Source organism: Anoplopoma fimbria, chromosome 10, assembly GCF_027596085.1.
Source record: "Anoplopoma fimbria isolate UVic2021 breed Golden Eagle Sablefish chromosome 10, Afim_UVic_2022, whole genome shotgun sequence".
Classification (NCBI taxonomy): domain Eukaryota; kingdom Metazoa; phylum Chordata; class Actinopteri; order Perciformes; family Anoplopomatidae; genus Anoplopoma; species Anoplopoma fimbria.
The window spans coordinates 24,680,105-24,701,623 of record NC_072458.1 but is presented as its reverse complement, the minus strand read 5'-3'; the positions used below and the strand labels follow the sequence as shown (position 1 = coordinate 24,701,623).

Here is a 21,519-nt window from a genome sequence, read left to right as displayed (position 1 = left end):
ACTAATACTACATAGTTACTACTACACCACTAATACTACATAGTTACTACTACACCACTAATACTACCAAGTTAATACTACACCACTAATACTACATAGTTACTACTACACCACTAATACTACATAGTTACTACTACACCACTAATACTACATAGTTACTACTACAAAGTTACTACTACACCACTAATACTACATAGTTACTACTACACCACTAATACTACAAAGTTACTACTACACCACTAATACTACATAGTTACTACTACACCACTAATACTACATAGTTACTACTACACCACTAATACTACATAGTTACTACTACACCACTAATACTACCAAGTTAATACTACACCACTAATACTACATTGTTACTACTACACCACTAATACTACATAGTTACTAATACTACATAGTTACTACTACACCACCAATACTACCAAGTTAATACTACAAAGCTAATATTATACCACTAATATTAGCTTTAGCTTCAGAATTAGCATTATCTTGTCCGCGGTCTGAGGTCAGCAGCTGGTAGAACATGAACTTCTAATGTGTTTCCTGTTTCCTGCAGACGTCCAGCAGTTGTTGGAGAACAAAAAGCAGCAGGAGTGGAGCTCCAGTCTGGACCAGGAGGAGCCAGAGCCCCCCCACAGTCTGGACCAGGAGGAGCCAGAGCCCCCCCACAGTCTGGACCAGGAGGAGCCAGAGCCCCCCCACAGTCTGGACCAGGAGGAGCCAGAGCCCCCACACATTAAAGAGGAACAGGAGGAACTCTGGACCAGTCAGGAGGGAGAGCAGCTTCAAGGGCTGGAGGAGGCTGATATCACCAAGTTCACATTCACTCCTGTCCCTGTGAAGAGTGAAGATGATGAAGAGAAACCTCAGTCCTCACAGCTTCATCACAGACGTACTGAACACATGGAGACAGAAGCTGATGGAGAGGACTGTGGAGGACCAGAACCAGCATGGAACCCTAACCCAGATTTACGACCAGTTAATGAAGAGGATTCTCCGGACTCCTCTGAGACCGATGACTCTGATTGGTCACAAACCAACGAAGCCCAGTCGGGCGTCGAGGCTCAGAAACACAGCGAGGCCTCTGAGAGTGAGAAGGAGAGACCGTTTCCATGCTCCTACTGTGGGAAAAGATTCAGCCTGAAGGGCAACTTGAACAGACACGTCAGAGACCACACGGGCGAGAGGCCGTTCCCGTGCACGGGTTGTGATAAAACGTTCAAAGACAGCGGCTCGCTGACGGCTCACATGAGGTGTCATACCGGAGAGCAGCCGTACAGCTGCTTGTTCTGCGGGAAGAACTTCAGCGGACGGGGAAACATGACCCGACACATGAGGATCCACACCGGAGAGAAACCCTTCACCTGCTCCGTGTGTAGTAAAAGCTTCCATGTGAAAGAACACCTCAGCAGACACATGAAGTACCACACGGGGGAGAAACCGTTCAGCTGCTCCATCTGTGGCAAAGGGTGCGCTCAGAAAACAGACCTGAAGAAACACATGAGGGTCCACACGGGAGAGAAACCCTTCAGCTGTCCCTTCTGTGGGAAGTGCTGCGCTGAAAAAGGAGACTTAACCAAACACATGAGAGTCCACACGGGGGAGAAACCATTCAGCTGCAACGTGTGCGGGAAAAGTTGTGCCCAGAAGGGGAGCCTGAAGATCCACATGAGGGTCCACACAGGAGAGAAACCGTTCAGCTGCTCTGTCTGCGGGAAATGCTTCACTGTTACAGGACATTTAAAGAGACACATGAAGCTGCACGAGGTCGAAGGTTGCGAGGCTGACAGTCGGGGGGCCGAAGGTGGGGGGCAGACGGTCGCGAGGCTGACGGTGGGGGGCAGACGGTCAGGGGGCCGAAGGTCGGGGGCCGAAGGTGGGGGGCAGACGGTCGCGAGGCTGACGGTCGGGGGGCCGAAAGTCATGAGATTCACATTCAGCCAAAGTCGATCAGGAAGTTGAACCCTTGAACACATCATGATGGGCCTTGAGTCAGGAGGGGGAGGGGGGGTTCAGAACTTGATGGCTAAAGTGATCAGAAGTTCATTCATTGATGATGTAGAATATGACGTGGTAAGGCATCTAGAGACCGGAGACCAGATCACAGGTCTGGTTGATCCGGTGAAGAAATACCTTGATGGCTGCTGAGGAAGGTCATCGACAGTAACTAGTTCTGTTTCTGGACCTAAACACGAGACTTTGTCAGGACCCATTAGGACCATCAGGACCCATCAGGACCCATCAGGAGCAGGTTCAAACGTCGGACCAGTCTGACAGCAGAACTCTTGGTTCCTGTTCAGACGTGCTGAACGCTGAGTTTCTGAGGACGTTCATGCCGACCTGAACTTCAGGTTTGAGCCTAACAGGCTCCTCTAGCCAGCGGAGCTTTGCATTGTGGGATGTGGAGTGAAATCCTCAGTTCTGGACCTGAGCAGCTTCTTGATCAAACCTAGTTGTCCAAAATGGAAAATATAGGACTTTAAAACAAAATATAAAATAAACAGAGATTTGAACAAGTGGACAAAAACTGTGAATGTTGTACTTTTACTTTGTTTTTGTCTGAATATTGGTGATTCGCATAAAAACACATCCAAAGAATTCAGAAATAAATGATTGTATTTATTGAAATATTTGCTTTGATTGCACATTATTAGTTTTAATGATGTTTTTAAATTATAATCTGCTTTGATCTTAAATCCTTCGAACAGCTGGATTTATTCAAGTTTCTCACAAAGAACTACGTTCTACAAGGTTTCATTGAACACATCATGCATACCTTATTTACCTTCTACAGTACCTTAACACTTAAACAATTACTATTATTAATAATAATTATATTCATATTAATAATTTAATTATAATTCTTAATATGCATGATATTCGTATTAGGTAGTTATTCATATTAATAATCATTTTGTGATTTCCGTTATAACTGCATTATTATTAATTTTAATTATATTAACATTGTTATTAATAATAATGTAACCGTTATTGATAATGATATTTTTAATATAATATTTATCAATAACATTGGTTTTATTGTCATTATTGTAGTTATTAACATTAGCATATTTGTTAATATTATTGATATGATTTGTTATTAGAATTATTATCAATCAGTTGTCAATCAACCAATCAGATATCAATAAAACTGTGGGCGGAGCTTTTGATAAATAAAGTTGTTTTTAAATGAGTTTATTGATTGTTGACATTTATCTGACTGTCGGAGTCAACACCGAGAGGGAGGGGGGCACGGGAGAACCAGGACCAGGACTGAGCGGGTCAGACTGTCAGACCTGCTACACGGCCACTGTGGTCTACAGGGACCGGCACACAAACACAAAAACACAAAGTGAAAGTATATTTGGATGAAAATACTTCAGTTCTTCTCCTTCTCCAACAGACTAATACGAATAGAATAAGTGCTACGAGGAAGGCTCAGGGTAGTACTTCTTGAAGAGGTGAGTTTTCAGCCTGCGCCTAAAGATGGGCAGCGACTCTGCTGTCCTGACGTCGGTGGGGAGTTCATTCCACCACTGAGGGGCCAGGACAGAAAAAAGCTGTGACCGGGTGGATCGGCTGCAGGGACCTCTGAGCGACAGGGCAACCAATCGCCCTGAGGCAGCAGAGAGGAGTGGTCGGGCGGGGGTGTAGGGCTTGACCAAGGCCTGGAGATAGGAAGGAGCTGTTCCTTTCACTGCCCTGTAGGCTAGCACCAGAGTCTTAAACTGGATGCTCTTACAGGGAGCCAGTGTAGAGAACGGAGAAGGGAAGTTGTGTGAGAGAACTTGGGGCGATTGAACACTAGACGTGCTGCAGCTTTCTGGACAAGCTCCAGGGGTCTGATGGCCGACGCCGGGGCTCCAGTAGTGAGTTGCAGTAGTCCAGGCGGGAGATGACCAGAGCACCTGCGCTGTCTCGTCAGTGAGGAAGGGGAGAATCCTCCTGATGTTGTAGAGGAGGAGTCTGCAGGAGCATGTGACCGATGCAATGTTTGCTGAGAACGACAGTTGGTCGTCCAGGGTCACACCCAGATTCCTCACAGTCCCAGTTGGCGTCACTACGGCATCATCAATGGTGATGGACAGGTCTCGATGCGGGCAGCCCTTCCCCGGGAGGAACAGTAGCTCGGTTTTGTCCAGGTTGAGCTTCAGGTGGTGTGTCGCCATCCACTTCGAGATGTCAGCCAAGCACGCAGCAATGCGTGCCTCCACTTGGGTGTCACCGGGAGGAAACGACAAGACCAGCTGGGTGTCACCGGCATAACAATGGTAAGAGAAGTCATGCGAGCGAATAACAGAACCCAGAGATGTTGTGTAGAGCGAGAAGAGAAGGGGGCCCAGAACTGAACCTTGTGGAACTCCCGTAGTCAGCATGCGTGGTTCTGACACGTCCCCCCTCCATGTCACCTGGTAGGATCGGCCTGTCAGGTAGGATGCAAACAGGGAGAGTGCAGAGCCTGAGACGCCCATCCCCTCGAGGGTGGAGAGGAGGATCTGGTGGTTCACCGTGTCAAACACCGCTGACAGGTCCAGGAGAATCAGGACAGAGGAGAGAGAGTTCGCTCTCGCTCCTCTGTCCTCTGTATATACACATATACACATGTATATATATATACATATATACACATGTATATATATACATATACATGTGTATATGTATATATATATGTATATTTCAGACTCCAGATAAAACGGGACATCACATGAATAAATAACATTAAAACACATAATAAGATAAACAAACAAAGATCTACACAGACACATCTGGACCAACGGCTCCACATCTGGGACATAAACCTAATGTTTGTGAGAAATCTTTTACACGGAGTGGAAGTTTAAAGTTACATATGAAAACCCACACTAAAGTCTGAAGAGACATGAGGTTTCACACAGGAACAAAACTGTTTAGCTGCACAATTTGTGGTAAAAGATTCCCTCACAAGGACTGGTCAAAAAGCTGCAGCACGTCTGGTGTTCAATCGCCCCAAGTTCTCTCACACAACTTCCCTTCTCCGTTCTCTACACTGGCTCCCTGTAGGAGCATCCAGTTTAAGACTCTGGTGCTAGCCTACAGGGCAGTGAAAGGAACAGCTCCTTCCTATCTCCAGGCCTTGGTCAAGCCCTACACCCCCGCCCGACCACTCTTCTCTGCTGCCTCGGGGCGACTGGTTGCCCCGTCGCTCAGAGGTCCCTGCGGCCGATCCACCCGGTCACAGCTTTTTTCTGTCCTGGCCCCCCAGTGGTGGAATGAACTCCCCACCGACGTCAGGACAGCAGAGTCGCTGCCCATCTTTAGGCGCAGGCTGAAAACTCACCTCTTCAAGAAGCACTACCCTGAGCCTTCCTCGTAGCACTTATTGCATTCATATTAGTTGTTGCATTTACTGTATTCGTATCAGTCCGCTGCACTTATTGAATTCGTATTAATTTACTGCACTTATCCTATTCGTAGTAGTTTGTAGCACTTGTTATATTCGTATTAGTCTGTTGCAATTATTGTTTTCGTAGTAATTTGCCTCTGCACTATACTTTTGCTCTGGTTTATGCCTTAAGATGCTTGTTTAAGAAAGGAGATGCACTTATGACTTCTGGCGACTAGTAGTTCTCTTGAATACCTATGTTGAATACACTTCCTGTAAGTCGCTTTGGATAAAAGCGTCTGCTAAATGACTGTAATGTAATGTAATGTAATATGTATACATACACATGTATATATATGTATATATCTGAACCCTGAGTCTGAAATATACATACATATACACATGTATATGTATGTATATATACATATATATACAGCAGGTAAAATAAGTATTGAACACGTCACCATTTTTCTCAGTAAATATATTTCTAAAGGTGCTATTGACATGATATTTTCACCAGATGTCGGTAACAACCCAAGTAATCCATACATACAAAGAAAACCAAACAAATAAGTTCAGAGATTAAGTTATGTGTAATAAAATGGAATGACACAGGGAAAAAGTATTGAACACGCTTACTGAAATGTATTTAATACTTGGTACAAAAGCCTTTGTTGTTAATGACAGCTTCAAGACGCCTCCTGTATGGAGAAACTAGTGGCATGCATTGCTCAGGTGTGATTTTGGCCCATTCTTCCACACAAACAGTCTTCAGATCTTGAAGGTTCCGTGGGCCTCTTCTATGAACTCTGATCTTTACTTCTTTCCATAGAGTTTCTATTGGATTCAAGTCAGGTGATTGGCTGGGCCATTCTAGAAGCTTTATTTTCTTTCTCTGAAACCAATGGAGAGTTTCCTTGGCTGTGTGTTTGGGATCATTGTCTTGCTGAAACGTCCACCCTCGTTTCATCTTCATCATCCTGCTAGATGGCAGCAGATTTTTATCCTTCCTTCAATTATATGAAGTTTGCCAGTGCTGTATGCTGAAAAACAGCCCCACACCATGTTGTTCCCACCTCCAAACTTCACTGTTGGTATGGTGTTTTTGGGGTGATGTGCAGTGCCATTTGACCTCCAAACATGGTGTGTATTATGGCATCCAAAGAGTTCAATGTTGGTCTCATCTGACCAGACTATATTCTCCCAGTATTTCACAGGCTTGTCTAAATGTTGTGCAGCAAACTTTAAACGAGCTTCAACATGCTTTTTCTTCAGCAATGGAGTCTTGCGTGGTGAGCGTGCATACAGGCCACGGCGGTTGATGCATTACTTATTGTTTTCTTTGAAACAATTGTACCTGCTGATTCCAGGTCTTTCTGAAGCTCTCCACTAGTGGTCCTTGACTCTTGGACAACTCTTCTGATAATTCTTTTCACTCCTCTGTCAGAAATCTTGCGAGGAGCACCTGGTCGTGGCCGGTTTATGGTGAAATGATGTTCTTTCCACTTCCGGATTATGGCCCCAACAGTGCTCACTGGAACATTCAGAAGTTTAGAAATCCTTCTGGAACCAACGCCATCAGTATGTTCTGCAACAATAAGGTTGTGAAGGTCTTGAGAGAGCTCTTTGCTTTCACCCATCATGAGATGTTTCTTGTGTGACACCTTGGTAATGAGACACCTTTTTATAGGCCATCAGTTGGGACTGAACCAGCTGACGGAACCTTGGTGTGTTGGGTTCCTACTCTTAGTTTGGGAACCCTGAAAAATACGAAACAATCAGAAACTTCCTGTATTTCTTCTTCTAGTGTAAAAGTACCTATAAGTGAAGAAAACCTTTATTTGAAATATGTTGTTGATCTTTAAATAAAACATTACATTCACCAACATGCTGCTAGCTTCTGTTTTTAATTGACACATTACATATTTTTTTGTAAAACAAAGGTCATAAAATAAAGTTATTTATACATTTATTATTATTATTGGTTATCAGTATTTCTATTATTTATATTGTCATATGATAAATCAATAGATGTGATGAAATAGAAGGATAATAAATTTATATTTTTTATAATAATTTGTTATGAGTTTGGTATTTATTAGATTAGATTCATAATAATGAAGACATATAATGTATTATTAGTTTTAGACTATGCAGCAACAATAAATGAATTAATACTAAACAATAAACTGTGTTAGAGCTTCCCTTTGCTGACCTTCAAAATAAGACTCATTTTAATGTGTGAATGAATCAAAACGTATTCAAAGCTGTACTATGACATCGATACCGTAACAATGTTGTTTATTAATATCAGAAAATATTATTATAAATTTTATTTTGAAATCTGTCCGCCCCGGATGTGCTAGTGTGTACTTCCGGTCAGCTCGGTGACGTCATCAGTTCGTAAACAACGACGTGAAGACGAACCGGAGGGTCGGTCCGGTGACGTCACGGTGACCGGAGCGGAGAGGACGAGATGAAGCCGAGAAGAGCAGGTCTGTTTATGCTAAGCTAACGATGCTAAGCTAACGATGCTAAGCTAACGACAGCTGCTCCTCAGTGTCTCTAAAGGAGAACCACGTGTCTCCTCTGGTATGACGTCACCTGACCCCGCCGTGTTCACCATGGTAACCGGTGACGTCACCATAGTAACCAAAACAACGACAAGGGGACAAGGAGACAAAGGGACAAGGAGACAAGGGGACAAGGAGACAAAGGGACAAGTAGACAAGGGGACAAGGGGACAAGGAGACAAAGGGACAAGTAGACAAGGAGACAAGGGGACAAGGAGACAAAGGGACAAGTAGACAAGGGGACAAAGGGATAAGTAGACAAGGGGACAAGGAGACAAGGAGACAAAGGGACAAGGGGACAAGGAGACAAGGGGACAAGTAGACAAGGGACAAGGGGACAAGGAGACAAGGGGACAAGGAGACAAGGGGACAAGTAGACAAGGGGACAAGGAGACAAAGGGACAAGTAGACAAGGAGACAAGGAGACAAAGGGACAAGTAGACAAGGAGACAAGGAGACAAGGGGACAAGGAGACAAGGAGACAAGGGGACAAGGAGACAAAGGGACAAGGAGACAAGGGGACAAGGGGACAAGGAGACAAAGGGACAAGTAGACAAGGAGACAAGGGGACAAGGAGACAAAGGGACAAGGGGACAAGGAGACAAGGGACAAGGAGACAAAGGGACAAGTAGACAAGGGGACAAGGGGACAAGGAGACAAGGGGACAAGGAGACAAGGAGACAAAGGGACAAGTAGACAAGGAGACAAGGAGACAAGGGGACAAGGAGACAAGGGGACAAGGAGACAAAGGGACAAGGAGACAAGGAGACAAGGGGACAAGGAGACAAGGGGACAAGGAGACAAAGGACAAGGAGACAAGGGGACAAGGAGACAAGGAGACAAGGAGACAAAGGGACAAGGAGACAAGGGGACAAAGGAGACAAGGAGACAAGGGGACAAGGAGACAAGGACAAGGAGACAAGGAGACAAGGGGACAAGACAAGGAGACAAAGACAAGGGACAAGGACAAGGGGACAAGGGACAAGGAGACAAGGGGACAAGGAGACAAAGGGACAAGGAGACAAAGGGACAAGGAGACAAGGGGACAAGGAGACAAGGGACAAGGAGACAAGGAGACAAAGGGACAAGGAGACAAGGGGACAAGGAGACAAAGGGACAAGGAGACAAGGGGACAAGGAGACAAAGGGACAAGGAGACAAGGGGACAAGGAGACAAGGAGACAAAGGGACAAGGAGACAAGGAGACAAGGAGACAAGGAGACAAGGAGACAAGGGACAAGGAGACAAGGGGACAAGGAGACAAGGGGACAAGGGGACAAGGAGACAAGGGGACAAGGGGACAAGTAGACAAGGAGACAAGGAGACAAGGGGACAAGGAGACAAGGGGACAAGGAGACAAGGAGACAAGGAGACAAGGAGACAAGGAGACAAGGAGACAAAGGGACAAGGGGACAAGGAGACAAAGGGACAAGGAGACAAGGGGACAAGGAGACAAGGGGACAAGGGAGACAAGGAGACAAGGAGACAAGGGACAAGGAGACAAGGAGACAAGGGGACAAGGAGACAAAGGGACAAGGAGACAAGGGGACAAGGAGACAAGGGACAAGGAGACAAGGGGACAAGGAGACAAGGGGACAATGAGACAAGGGGACAAGGAGACAAGGAGACAAAGGGACAAGTAGACAAGGAGACAAGGGGACAAGGAGACAAAGGGACAAGGAGACAAGGGGACAAGGAGGGACAAGGAGACAAGGGGACAAGGGGACAAGGAGACAAGGAGACAAAGGGACAAGGAGACAATGGGACAAGGAGACAAGGGGACAAGGAGACAAGGAGACAAGGAGATAAGGAGACAAGGGGACAAGGGGACAAGGAGACAAGGAGACAAAGGGACAAGGAGACAATGGGACAAGGAGACAAAGGGACAAGGAGACAAGGGGACAAAGGGACAAGGAGACAAAGGGACAAGGAGACAAGGGGACAAGGAGACAAGGGGACAAGGGGACAAGGAGACAAAGAGACAAGGGGACAAGGAGACAAGGAGACAGAGACAAGTAGACAAGGAGACAAGGAGACAGAGACAAGGAGACAAGTAGACAAGGAGACAAGGGGACAAGGAGACAAAGGCTTCAAGCAAAGACTTCTCGAGCGTGTACTTGTAAGGGTCAGTAATTTGTTTATATTGACTGATGTGTCTGCATCCTATTTCTGTCTGTTCCTCTGTCCGGTGGTCACGTAGACAGTGGGTCACTCCCAGGCGCCGTGACCCCACTAACCTCATCTATCCCACTCTCTCAGCCCATGGTGAGCAGGTGGTGTCGGGGGGGCTTTGGAACTGATTGGAAGCTGAGTTCATCTCAGGCTATGCATCCTTGCTCTCCCTCAACGTTCTTGCTCTCACTGAGACCTGGATCACACCAGAAAACACCACCACACCCGCAGCTCTGTCAGATGCGTACTCCTTCTCTCACACTCCCAGAGCTGCGAGGCGAGGTGGTGGCACTGGCCTGCTAATTTCCCCAAAATGGAAACACTCTCTTGTCTCTGTTCCACAGTTCTCCCCGTCCTCTTTTGAATTTCATGCTGTTACTGTCACTTATCCAGTCAAGCTCACCATTGCTGTTGTGTATCGCCCACCAGGCCCTCTTGGTGAGTTCCTGGAGGAGCTTGACACACTAGTCTCGCACTTCCATGACGATGGCTCCGCACTCATCATGCTCGGCGACTTCAACATCCAGACTGATAAGTTAGAACCACTGCTTTCCTTCCTCTCCTCCTTTGACCTCTATCGCTCCTCTTCTCCTCCTACCCACAAGGCCGGCAACCAGCTGGATCTTATCTTCACTAGACACTGTTCTACTGCTAACCTCTCTGTCACTCCCCTCCAGCTCTCGGACCACTACTTCATGTCCTACTCCCTCTCCCTCTCCTCTCCCCCCTTACTTCCTCCACCTACCCACATGGTTTCTACCCGTAGTCACCTCCGCTCCCTCTCCCCCGCTGATCTTTCCTCTTCCGTTACCTCTGCCCTCCCTGACCCTGAATCCTTCTCTCTCCTATCCCCCGATACTGCTACTGATCTTCTCCTCTCCACCCTTTCCTCCTCTTTGGACAACCTCTGTCCCTTCACCTCCAGGCCTGCACGCCTAACTCCTCCTGCCCCATGGCTGTGGGACTCAGTGCGTACTGATAGACGGAGCCTAAGAGCGTCTGAGCGTAAATGGAGAACAGGCAAACTCCCGGAGGACCTTCTTAACTTCCAATCTCTCCTTTCCACTTTTTCCTCCTCTCTAGCTACTGCTAAAGCGGCCTTTTTCCGCTCTAAAATCCTAACCTCTGCTTCCAATCCTAAAAAACTCTTTGAAACTTTCTCTTCACTCCTCCAGCCCCACCCCCTCCTCCTACTTCCTCCCTTCACCCTGATGATTTCGCCAACTTCTTTGACAAGAAGGTAAACGATATCAGATCCTCCTTCTCTCAGCCCCCTCTCCCTGTCCACCCTCTCCCTCTCTACCCTCTCCAGCTCTTCCCCCTCAGCTCCCCCTTCCCTCTCCACACCCCATCTTACCCTATTTTGCTCCCCTCTCCCCTAACGAGGTCTTCGACCTTGTTACATCTAACCGCCCCACCACGTGCTCCCTTGACCCGATCCCCTCCCCTCTTCTTCAGTCTATTGCCACTGAACTCCTTCCTTTCCTCACCCACCTCATCAACACATCTCTCGTCTCGGGATGCTTTCCCTCGGCTTTCAAGACTGCCAGAGTCACCCCCCTTCTGAAAAAACCATCACTTGACCCCTCTGATGTCAAGAACTTCAGACCGGTTTCTCTTCTACCCTTTCTATCCAAAACACTTGAACGCGCTGTCTCTAAACAACTGTCTTCCTACCTCCACCAGAACAACCTCTTGGACCCCCACCAGTCCGGGTTCAAGGTGGGTCACTCGTCAGAGACGGCCCTCCTTGCGGTGACAGAGTCACTTCACGCTGCAAGAGCGAAATCTCTCTCCTCTGTCCTGATTCTCCTGGACCTGTCAGCGGCGTTTGACATGGTGAACCACCAGATCCTCCTCTCCACCCTCGAGGGGATGGGCCTCTCAGGCTCTGCACTCTCCCTGCTTGCATCCTACCTGACAGGCCGATCCTACCAGGTGACATGGAGGGGGGACGTGTCGGAACCACGCATGCTGACTACAGGGGTTCCACAAGGTTCAGTTCTGGGCCCCCTTCTCTTCTCGCTCTACACAACATCTCTGGGTTCTGTTATTCGCTCGCATGACTTCTCTTACCATTGTTATGCCGATGACACCCAGCTGGTCTTGTCATTTCCTCCCGGTGACACCCAAGTAGAGGCACGCATTGCTGCGTGCTTGGCTGACATCTCGAAGTGGATGGCGACACACCACCTGAAGCTCAACCTGGACAAAACCGAGCTACTGTTCCTCCCGGGGAAGGGCTGCCCACACCGAGACCTGTCCATCACCATTGATGATGCCGTAGTGACGCCAATTCGGACTGTGAGGAATCTGGGTGTGACCCTGGACGACCAACTGTCGCTCTCAGCAAACATTGCATCGGTCACACGCTCCTGCAGATTCCTCCTCTACAACATCAGGAGGATGCGCCCCTTCCTCACTGATGAGACGGCGCAGGTGCTCATCCAGGCTCTGGTCATCTCCCGCCTGGACTACTGCAACTCACTACTTGCTGGAGCCCCGGCATCGGCCATCAGACCCCTGGAGCTTGTCCAGAAAGCTGCAGCACGTCTGGTGTTCAATTGCCCCAAGTTCTCTCACACAACTTCCCTTCTCCGTTCTCTACACTGGCTCCCTGTAAGAGCTCGCATCCAGTTTAAGACTCTGGTGCTAGCCTACAGGGCAGTGAAAGGAACAGCTCCTTCCTATCTCCAGGCCTTGGTCAAGCCCTACACCCCCGCCCGACCACTTGGCTCTGCTGCCTCGGGCGATTGGTTGCCCCGTCGCTCAGAGGTCCCTGCAGCCGATCCACCCGGTCACAGCTTTTTTCTGTCCTGGCCCCCCAGTGGTGGAATGAACTCCCCACTGACGTCAGGACAGCAGAGTCGCTGCCTATCTTTCGGCGCAGGCTGAAAACTCACCTCTTCAAGAAGTACTACCCTGAGCCTTCCTCGTAGCACTTATTGCATTCATACTAGTTGTTGCACTTACTGTATTCGTATCAGTTCGCTGCACTTATTGTATTCGTATTCGTTTACTGCACTTATCCTATTCGTAGTAGTTTGTAGCACTTATTGTATTCGTGTTAGTCTGTTGCAATTATTGTTTTCGTAGTAATTTGCCTCTGCACTATACTTTTGCTCTGGTTTCTGCTCTTAGATGCTTGTTTAAGAAAGGAGATGCACTTTTGACTTCTGGTGACTAGTAGTTCTCTTGAATACCTATGTTGAATACACTTCCTGTAAGTCGCTTTGGATAAAAGCGTCTGCTAAATGACTGTAATGTAATGTAATGTAATGTAAAGGGACAAGGAGACAAGGGGACAAAGGGACAAGGAGACAAGTAGACAAGGGGACAAGGAGACAAGGGGACAAGGAGACAAGGGGACAAGGGGACAAGGAGACAAAGGGACAAGGAGACAAGGAGACAAGGAGACAAGGGGACAAGGAGACAAGTGGACAAGTAGACAAGGGGACAAGTAGACAAGGGGACAAAGAGACAAGGAGACAAAGGGACAAGGAGACAAGGGGACAAGGAGGCAAGTAGACAAGGAGACAAGTAGACAAGGAGAGAAGGAGACAAGGGGACAAGGAGACAAGGGGACAAGGGGACAAAGAGACAAGGAGACAAGGAGACAAAGGGGACAAGAGACAAGGGGACAAGGAGACAAGGGGACAAAGGGACAAGGAGACAAGGAGAGACAAGGGGACAAGGAGACAAAAGGACAAGGGGACAAGGAGACAAGGAGACAAAGGGACAAGGAGACAAGGAGACAAAGGGACAAGGGGATAAGGAGACAAGGGGACAAGGGGACAAGGAGACAAGGGGACAAGGAGACAAGGGGACAAGGAGACAAAGGGACAAGGGGACAAGGAGACAAGGAGACAAGGGGACAAAGGGACAAGGAGACAAGGGGACAAGGAGACAAAGAGACAAGGGGAAAAGGAGACAAGGGGACAAGGAGACAAGGGGACAAGGAGACAAGGAGACACGGGTTAAACGTGTGTCCTGTGTCCTGCAGACATCCAGCAGCTGTTGGTGGTTAAAGAGGACCAGGAGGACCCAGAACCCCCCCACAGTCTGGACCAGGAGGAGCCAGAGCCCCCCCACATTAAAGAGGACCAGGAGGACCCAGAGCCCCCACACATTAAAGAGGAACAGGAGGAACTCTGGACCAGTCAGGAGGGAGAGCAGCTTCAAGGGCTGGAGGAGGCTGATATCACCAAGTTCACATTCACTCCTGTCCCTGTGAAGAGTGAAGATGATGAAGAGAAACCTCAGTCCTCACAGCTTCATCACAGACGTACTGAACACATGGAGACAGGAGGAGGAGGTTAGAACATCTCTGTTTAATTCAGAGTCTGTCCTTACACCCTCACATCCTCTGTCCTTACACCCTCACATCCTCTGTCCTTACACCCTCACCTCCTCTGTCCTTACACCCTCACATCCTCTGTCCTTACACCCTCACATCCTCTGTCCTTACACCCTCACATCCTCTGTCCTTAGTCCCTCACATCCTCTGTCCTTACACCCTCACATCCTCTGTCCTTAGACCCTCACATCCTCTGTCCTTACACCCTCACATCCTCTGTCCTTAGACCCTCACATCCTCTGTCCTTAGATCCTCACATCCTCTGTCCTTAGACCCTCACATCCTCTGTCCTTAGTCCCTCACATCCTCTGTCCTTACACCCTCACATCCTCTGTCCTTAGACCCTCACCTCCTCTGTCCTTAGACCCTCACATCCTCTGTCCTTAGATCCTTCTCTCAGGATGGACAGAAGTCAATAGATGTCATGTGTACAGAATGAACAGCATAACAGAGATACAACACATTCAATGTATATGACATAAATGATTCATATAATCACAGTAGTAAGCAGAGTAACCAAGGAAACATTAAGACTACTTTTAAAAGCAGCAATGACTATAGAAGAATTAAAATAATGATATAGGGACTAGTATTAGTAATGTGACCAATAATAATAATAATAATAATATTATTAATAATAATGATAGTGGTAGTAGCAGTGGGTGTCAGCAGGATCACAGTCCAGATAGAACCACGATTCATGTAAACCTGCGAGGTGAGAAAGCACCAGGACTCCGGGGAAGAAGCAAAATCAGTGATGAGCATAAATAGGAGATTAATACATAAAGATGGAGGGAGAGAAGAGGAGAGAGGAGCTCAGTGTATCCTAGGTAGTCCCCCGGCTGTCTAGGCATATAGCAGCATATCTAGGGGCTGGACCAAGGAGAACCTGAACCAGCCCTAACTATAGACCTGAACCAGTCCTAACTATCCTAACTATAAACCTGAACCAGTCCTAACTATAAACCTGAACCAGTCCTAACTATAGACCTGAACCAGCCCTAACTATAAACCTGAACCAGCCCTAACTATAGACCTGAACCAGTCCTAACTATAAACCTGAACCAGTCCTAACTATAGACCTGAACCAGCCCTAACTATAAACCTGAACCAGCCCTAACTATAGACCTGAACCAGTCCTAACTATAAACCTGAATAAACCTAACTATAAACCTGAACCAGCCCTAACTATAGACCTGAACCAGTCCTAACTATAAACCTGAACCAGTCCTAACTATAAACCTGAACCAGTCCTAACTATAAACCTGAACCAGTCCTAACTATAAACCTGAACCAGTCCTAACTATAGACCTGAACCAGTCCTAACTATAAACCTGAACCAGTCCTAACTATAGACCTGAACCAGTCCTAACTATAAACCTGAACCAGTCCTAACTATAGACCTGAACCAGTCCTAACTATAAACCTGAACCAGTCCTAACTATAAACCTGAGCCAGTCCTAACTATAAGTGCTATCAGAAAGGAAGGTCTTAAGCCTGCTCTTAGTGGTGAGTGTGTCTGCCCCCCGGACTGAAACTGGAACCTGGTTCCACAGAAGAGGAGCCTGATAACTGAAGGCTCTGGCTCCCATCCTACTTTTATATACTCTAGGAACCACAAGTAACCCTGCATTGATGGAGCGCAGCTCTCTAGTTGGGTAATATGGAACTATAAGTTCCTTAAGATAAGACGGTGCCTGGCCAGTTAGAGCTTTGTAGGTGAGGAGAAGGATTTTAAATTCTATTCTTGATTTAACAGGGAGCCAGTGCAGAGAAGCTAATACTGGAGTAATATGATCTCTTTTCTTAGTTTTTGTTAGAACACGTGCTGCAGCATTCTGGACCAACTGTAAAGATCTAAGAGACTTATTAGAGCAGCCTGATAATAAGGAGTTACAGTAATCTAGTCTAGAGGTAACAAATGCATGAACTAGTTTTTCTGCTTTGAGACAGGAAGTGACTGATTTAATGTTACGTAAATGAAAAAAGGCTGTCCTTGAGATCTGTTTTATATAAGAGTTAAAAGACAGATCCTGATCGAAGATAACTCCGAGGTTCTTAACGGTAGTGCTGGATGCCAGAGCAATGCCATCTAGAGAAACTATATCCTTAGATAATTGATCTCTAGTAGAATAACTTCAGTTTTGTCTGAGTTTAACATTAAGAAGTTACAGGTCATCCAGGTTTTTATGTCCTTAAGACTGTTGAAGTTTAGAGAACTGGTTAGTTTCGTCTGTTTTAATCGATAGATATAACTAGGTATCATCTGCATAACAATGAAAGTTTATTGAGTGTTTTCTGATAATATTCCCTAAAGGAAGCATATATAAGGTGAATAAAATCTGTCCCTCACATCCTCTGTCCTTAGACCTTAGACCCTCACATCCTCTGTCCTTAGACCTAAGGTTCTTGTTAATCTGTACATAGTTCTATTTTTCCTTTAGATGGTTCCAGTTTATCTCTAGGTGGTTCTAGTTTCCCTTTAGATGATTCCAGTTCATCTGTAGGTGGTTCTAGTTTTCCTTAAAATGGTTCCAGTTCATCTGTAGGTGGTTCTAGTTTTCCTTTAGATGGTTCTAGTTAATATGTACGTGGTTCTAGTTTTCCTTTAGATGGTTCCAGTTCATCTGTAGGTGGTTCTAGTTTTCCTTTACATGGTTCCAGTTCATCTGTAGGTGGTTCTAGTTTTAATGAATCAGTGAATTATTAACATCTCCACCCCCTGAGAGACTGAGGACTTATCCTGAGTCCTCATGAGGAGACTTTCTGGAGGTTCTAGTGGATTTAATGTGGTCCTTTTGGTTCTGGAGGTCCTTCTTCAGGTGGATTACATGGAGACACATTACACCGTGTTCTCCACCATCATCATCAAAGCATTTCTTTAAAATCTTTTGTTATTGTTTTTCTCACTTTCCTGATATTCAGTTAATTAAAGACTTACGGTGTGTTTCCTGTTTCCTTCAGAGGTCCAGCAGCAGGAGTGGAGCTCCAGTCTGGACCAGGAGGACCCAGAGCCCCCACACATTAAACAGGAACAGGAGGAACTCTGGACCAGTCAGGAGGGAGCAGTCTGGAACTCTGATCCTTCCGAGTCCTCAGAGGTAAAGACTGAAGTCAGTGATGAAGATCGGACAGGGAACGGAGAACCTCAGTTGGTTCTAAAGTCCCTGAAGATCGTGGAGGTCCCCGTCGGTGATCTGAGGTCTAGAACTGGAAGGAAAACATACAGCTGCTCTGAATGTGGCAAAATATTTGGCCGCAGCCCACATCTGAAGATCCACATGAGAACCCACACAGGAGAGAAACCGTTCAGCTGCTCCTTCTGCGGAAAAAGTTTTACCCAAAAGGTCAATCTGACGTATCACATGTCCGTCCACACCGGAGAGAAACCGTTCAGCTGTCGTTTCTGTGAGGAGAGGTTCACCTGGTACACTCAGCTCAAGAGTCATCAGTGTGTCTCTGCCGAGTCCTCTGAGCAGAGACACACTGAGGACAGCAGAGAGACCGACAAAGCGTTCAGCTGCTCCGAGTGCGGGAAAATATTCAGCCGCAAGGACAATCTGAACATACACAGGAGGATTCACACAGGAGAGAGACCGTTCGGCTGCTCCGTTTGTGGTAAAAGCTTCAAACATGGAGGACATCTGACTCAACACATGTCCGTCCACACCAAGGAGGACAGGTTCAGCTGCAGCGTCTGTGACAGAAGATTCACGTGGCTTTATCAGCTCAAGAGACACAAGTGTGGCGGAGAATTGTCTCAACGTCACGAACTCTGGACCAATCAGGAGGGAGAGCAGCTTCAAGGGCTGGAGGAGGCTGATATCACCAAGTTCACATTCACTCCTGTCCCTGTGAAGAGTGAAGATGATGAAGAGAAACCTCAGTCCTCACAGCTTCATCACAGACGTACTGAACACATGGAGACAGAAGCTGATGGAGAGGACTGTGGAGGACCAGAACCAGACCGGAACTCAGATCCACGTAGACATCCAGAACCAGATACTGATGAGGAGACTGGATACTCTGAATTTAAGGATGAATTCAGTGATGTTGACGGGACAGAGACCAGAGAACCTCCATCAGGTTTGAACTCTGATGCAGGAAGTAACGGCATCAAGAAAGCGTTCAGCTGCTCTGAATGTGGCAAAATATTTGGCCGAAAGGAACATCTGCAGACTCACGTGAGGATTCACACCGGAGAGAGACCGTTCAGCTGCTCCGATTGTGGTAAGACATTCGGCTGTAAGAGGTCGCTGCTGGGTCACATGACGAGTCACACAGGAGAGAAACCATTCAGCTGCTCTCAGTGCGGGAAAAGATTTGGCCGGATGGTGAATCTGAAGACTCACGAGAGACTTCACACCGGAGAGAGACCGTTCCGCTGCCCCTTCTGCGCCAAAGGATTCACACAAAAGGTTCACATGACTCAGCACACAGCCGTCCACACGGGAGAGAAACTGTTCAGCTGCAGCATCTGTGACAAAAAGTTCACGTGGCTTTCAGGGTTCAGACGACACAAATGTGGCAGCGAGCAGTCGGAGCTGGACGAGAGCCAAACGGAGGAGAACCCGGAGGTGGAACCAGGAGAGAAGCCGTTTCGCTGCCGTCAGTGTGGGAACAGATTTAATCACAAGCACAACTTGAAGGCTCACATGAGAATTCACACAGGAGAGAAACCATTCAGTTGCTCTGTTTGTGCCAAAGGCTTCACTGCAAGTGGAGCTCTGAAGAAACACCTGAGAACTCATTCAGGAGAGAAACCCTTCAGCTGCTCCGTCTGTGGCGTCAGATTCACACAAGGCGGGAATCTGAAGCGACACATGGCCCAGCACACGGGAGTGACACCTGAGAAACCCTTCAGCTGCTCCGTTTGTGATAAAAACTTTACGCAGGTATCAAACATGAAGCGACACATGACGCAGCACGCCGCCACTGAAACAGGAAGTGACGCTGTGAGCGGTTCAGATCTCACTCAGGATTAGCAGAAAGAAACCTCAAGTTCATATTGGCACTGACCGCAAACCGTCTGAGGACTGAATGTAGAAAAGATATTAGGGGCAGGATTGCTTTCTAATTACTGATAGATTTCAGCTGGTGTCTTGGCTTTCGATGCCTTTTTGCACCTCCCTTTCTTCATGTGTTCAATACTTTTTCCCTGTGTCATTCCATTTTATTACACATAACTTAATTTCTGAACTTATTTGTTTGGTTTTCTTTGTATGTATGGATTACTTGGGTTGTTACCGACATCTGGTGAACATTTCATGTCAATAGCACCTTTAGAAATATATTTACTGAGAAAAATGATGATGTGTTCAATACTTATTTTACCGCTGTAGATATATACTTTTATTTGGTTAAATCATGACGGGGCACATGGACGACTTTCTTCATTCATTTATTCACCGTTTGGTCTGTAAATGTCAGAAAACACTGAGGTCAAAGGTTACTTCTTGGACTAAGAGTCAGATTCAGTTTAAGAATATTTTGTGAAGCTGATATCAATGTATTTGAACATCTAATCAATTATTAAAATAGTTGCTGATTATTTGATTTATGTATGGATGAATTGTTGAAGCTCTATTTTCATGTTTCTATGTGAAGACTTTCAGCCTTCAGTCTGATGAATGAAGGAGACTGACTCCAGATCAGCTGTCAGGATGAACAGAGTTCTACGTGAACGTTACTGTGATAAATACGTGTTACGTGTTAATGAGTTCACGTCTCACATATTTCTTCATAACGACAATAAACTAACGTGTTCATGCTGATGAAGGAACGTGTTCTCATGGAGAGGAAGAGCAGCGATCAGACATGAGAGCCAAAGCTAAACCGTCTCCAGCATTATCTGCAACGTTAGCTTAGCACAAACTGCTCTCACTGAATGGGTCACACTGACCCAGAAAGACATATGCTAAGCTACAACAGCTAACTGTGTGGGGGGGTGCTTCCTGAATCTGTCTCCTAGGTGACGCTGAGAGACAATAAGGTACAGCACACAGGCTAACAACACACAATCTAGCACAAGCTAACAACACACAGACTTACATAAGCTAACACACAATCTAACACAAGCTAATAACACACAGACTAACACAAGCTAACAACACACAGAATAACACAAGCTAACAACACACAGTCTAACACAAGCTAATAACACACAGGTTAACACAAGCTAACAACACACAGTCTAACACAAGCTAACAACACACAGACTAACACAAGCTAACAACAACACAGACTCACACAAGCTAACAACACACAAACTAACACAAGCTAACAACACACAATCTAACACAAGCTAACAACACACAATCTAACAACACAGTCTAACACAAGCTAATAACACAGACTAACACAAGCTAACAACACATAGTCTAACACAAAATAATAACACAGACTAACACAAGCTAACAACACACAGACTAACACAAGCTAACAACACAGACTCACACAAGCTAACAACACACAAGCTAACAACACAGTCTAACACAAGCTAATAACACAGACTAACACAAGCTAACAACACGTAGTCTAACACAAGCTAACAACACACAGACTTACATAAGCTAACACTCAATCTAACACAAGCTAACAACACAGACTCACACAAGCTAACAGCACACAGACTAACACAAGCTAACAACACACAATCTAACACAAGCTAACAACACAGTCTAACACAAGCTAATAACACAAGCTAACAACACACAATCTAACAACACAGACTAACACAAGCTAACAACACAGACTCACACAAGCTAACAACACACAATCTAACAACACAGTCTAACACAAGCTAATAACACAGACTAACACAAGCTAACAACACGTAGTCTAACACAAGCTAACAACACACAGACTTACATAAGCTAACACTCAATCTAACACAAGCTAACAACACAGACTCACACAAGCTAACTAACAGCTAACAACACAGACTAACACACACAGACTAACACAAGCTAACAGCACACAGACTAACACAAGCTAACAGCACAGACTCACACAAGCTAACAGCACACAGACTAACACAAGCTA

The 21,519-nt window shown here is 46.3% G+C and overlaps 1 protein-coding gene across 1 annotated transcript in view; it reads left to right on the top strand.

Moving 5' to 3' along the window:
• LOC129097004 (zinc finger protein 62 homolog) overlaps positions 1-19,956 on the top strand; it is a 28,982-nt gene extending 9,026 nt beyond the window's left edge. The window contains exons 3-5 of the mRNA XM_054605674.1: positions 518-1,769; positions 17,762-17,874; positions 17,989-19,956. Coding sequence (XP_054461649.1) covers positions 518-1,769; positions 17,762-17,874; positions 17,989-19,460 — 2,837 coding nt within the window. The 3' untranslated portion in view covers positions 19,461-19,956. The remainder of the gene's footprint in view (positions 1-517; positions 1,770-17,761; positions 17,875-17,988) is intronic.
• Positions 19,957-21,519: the final 1,563 nt, after the last annotated feature.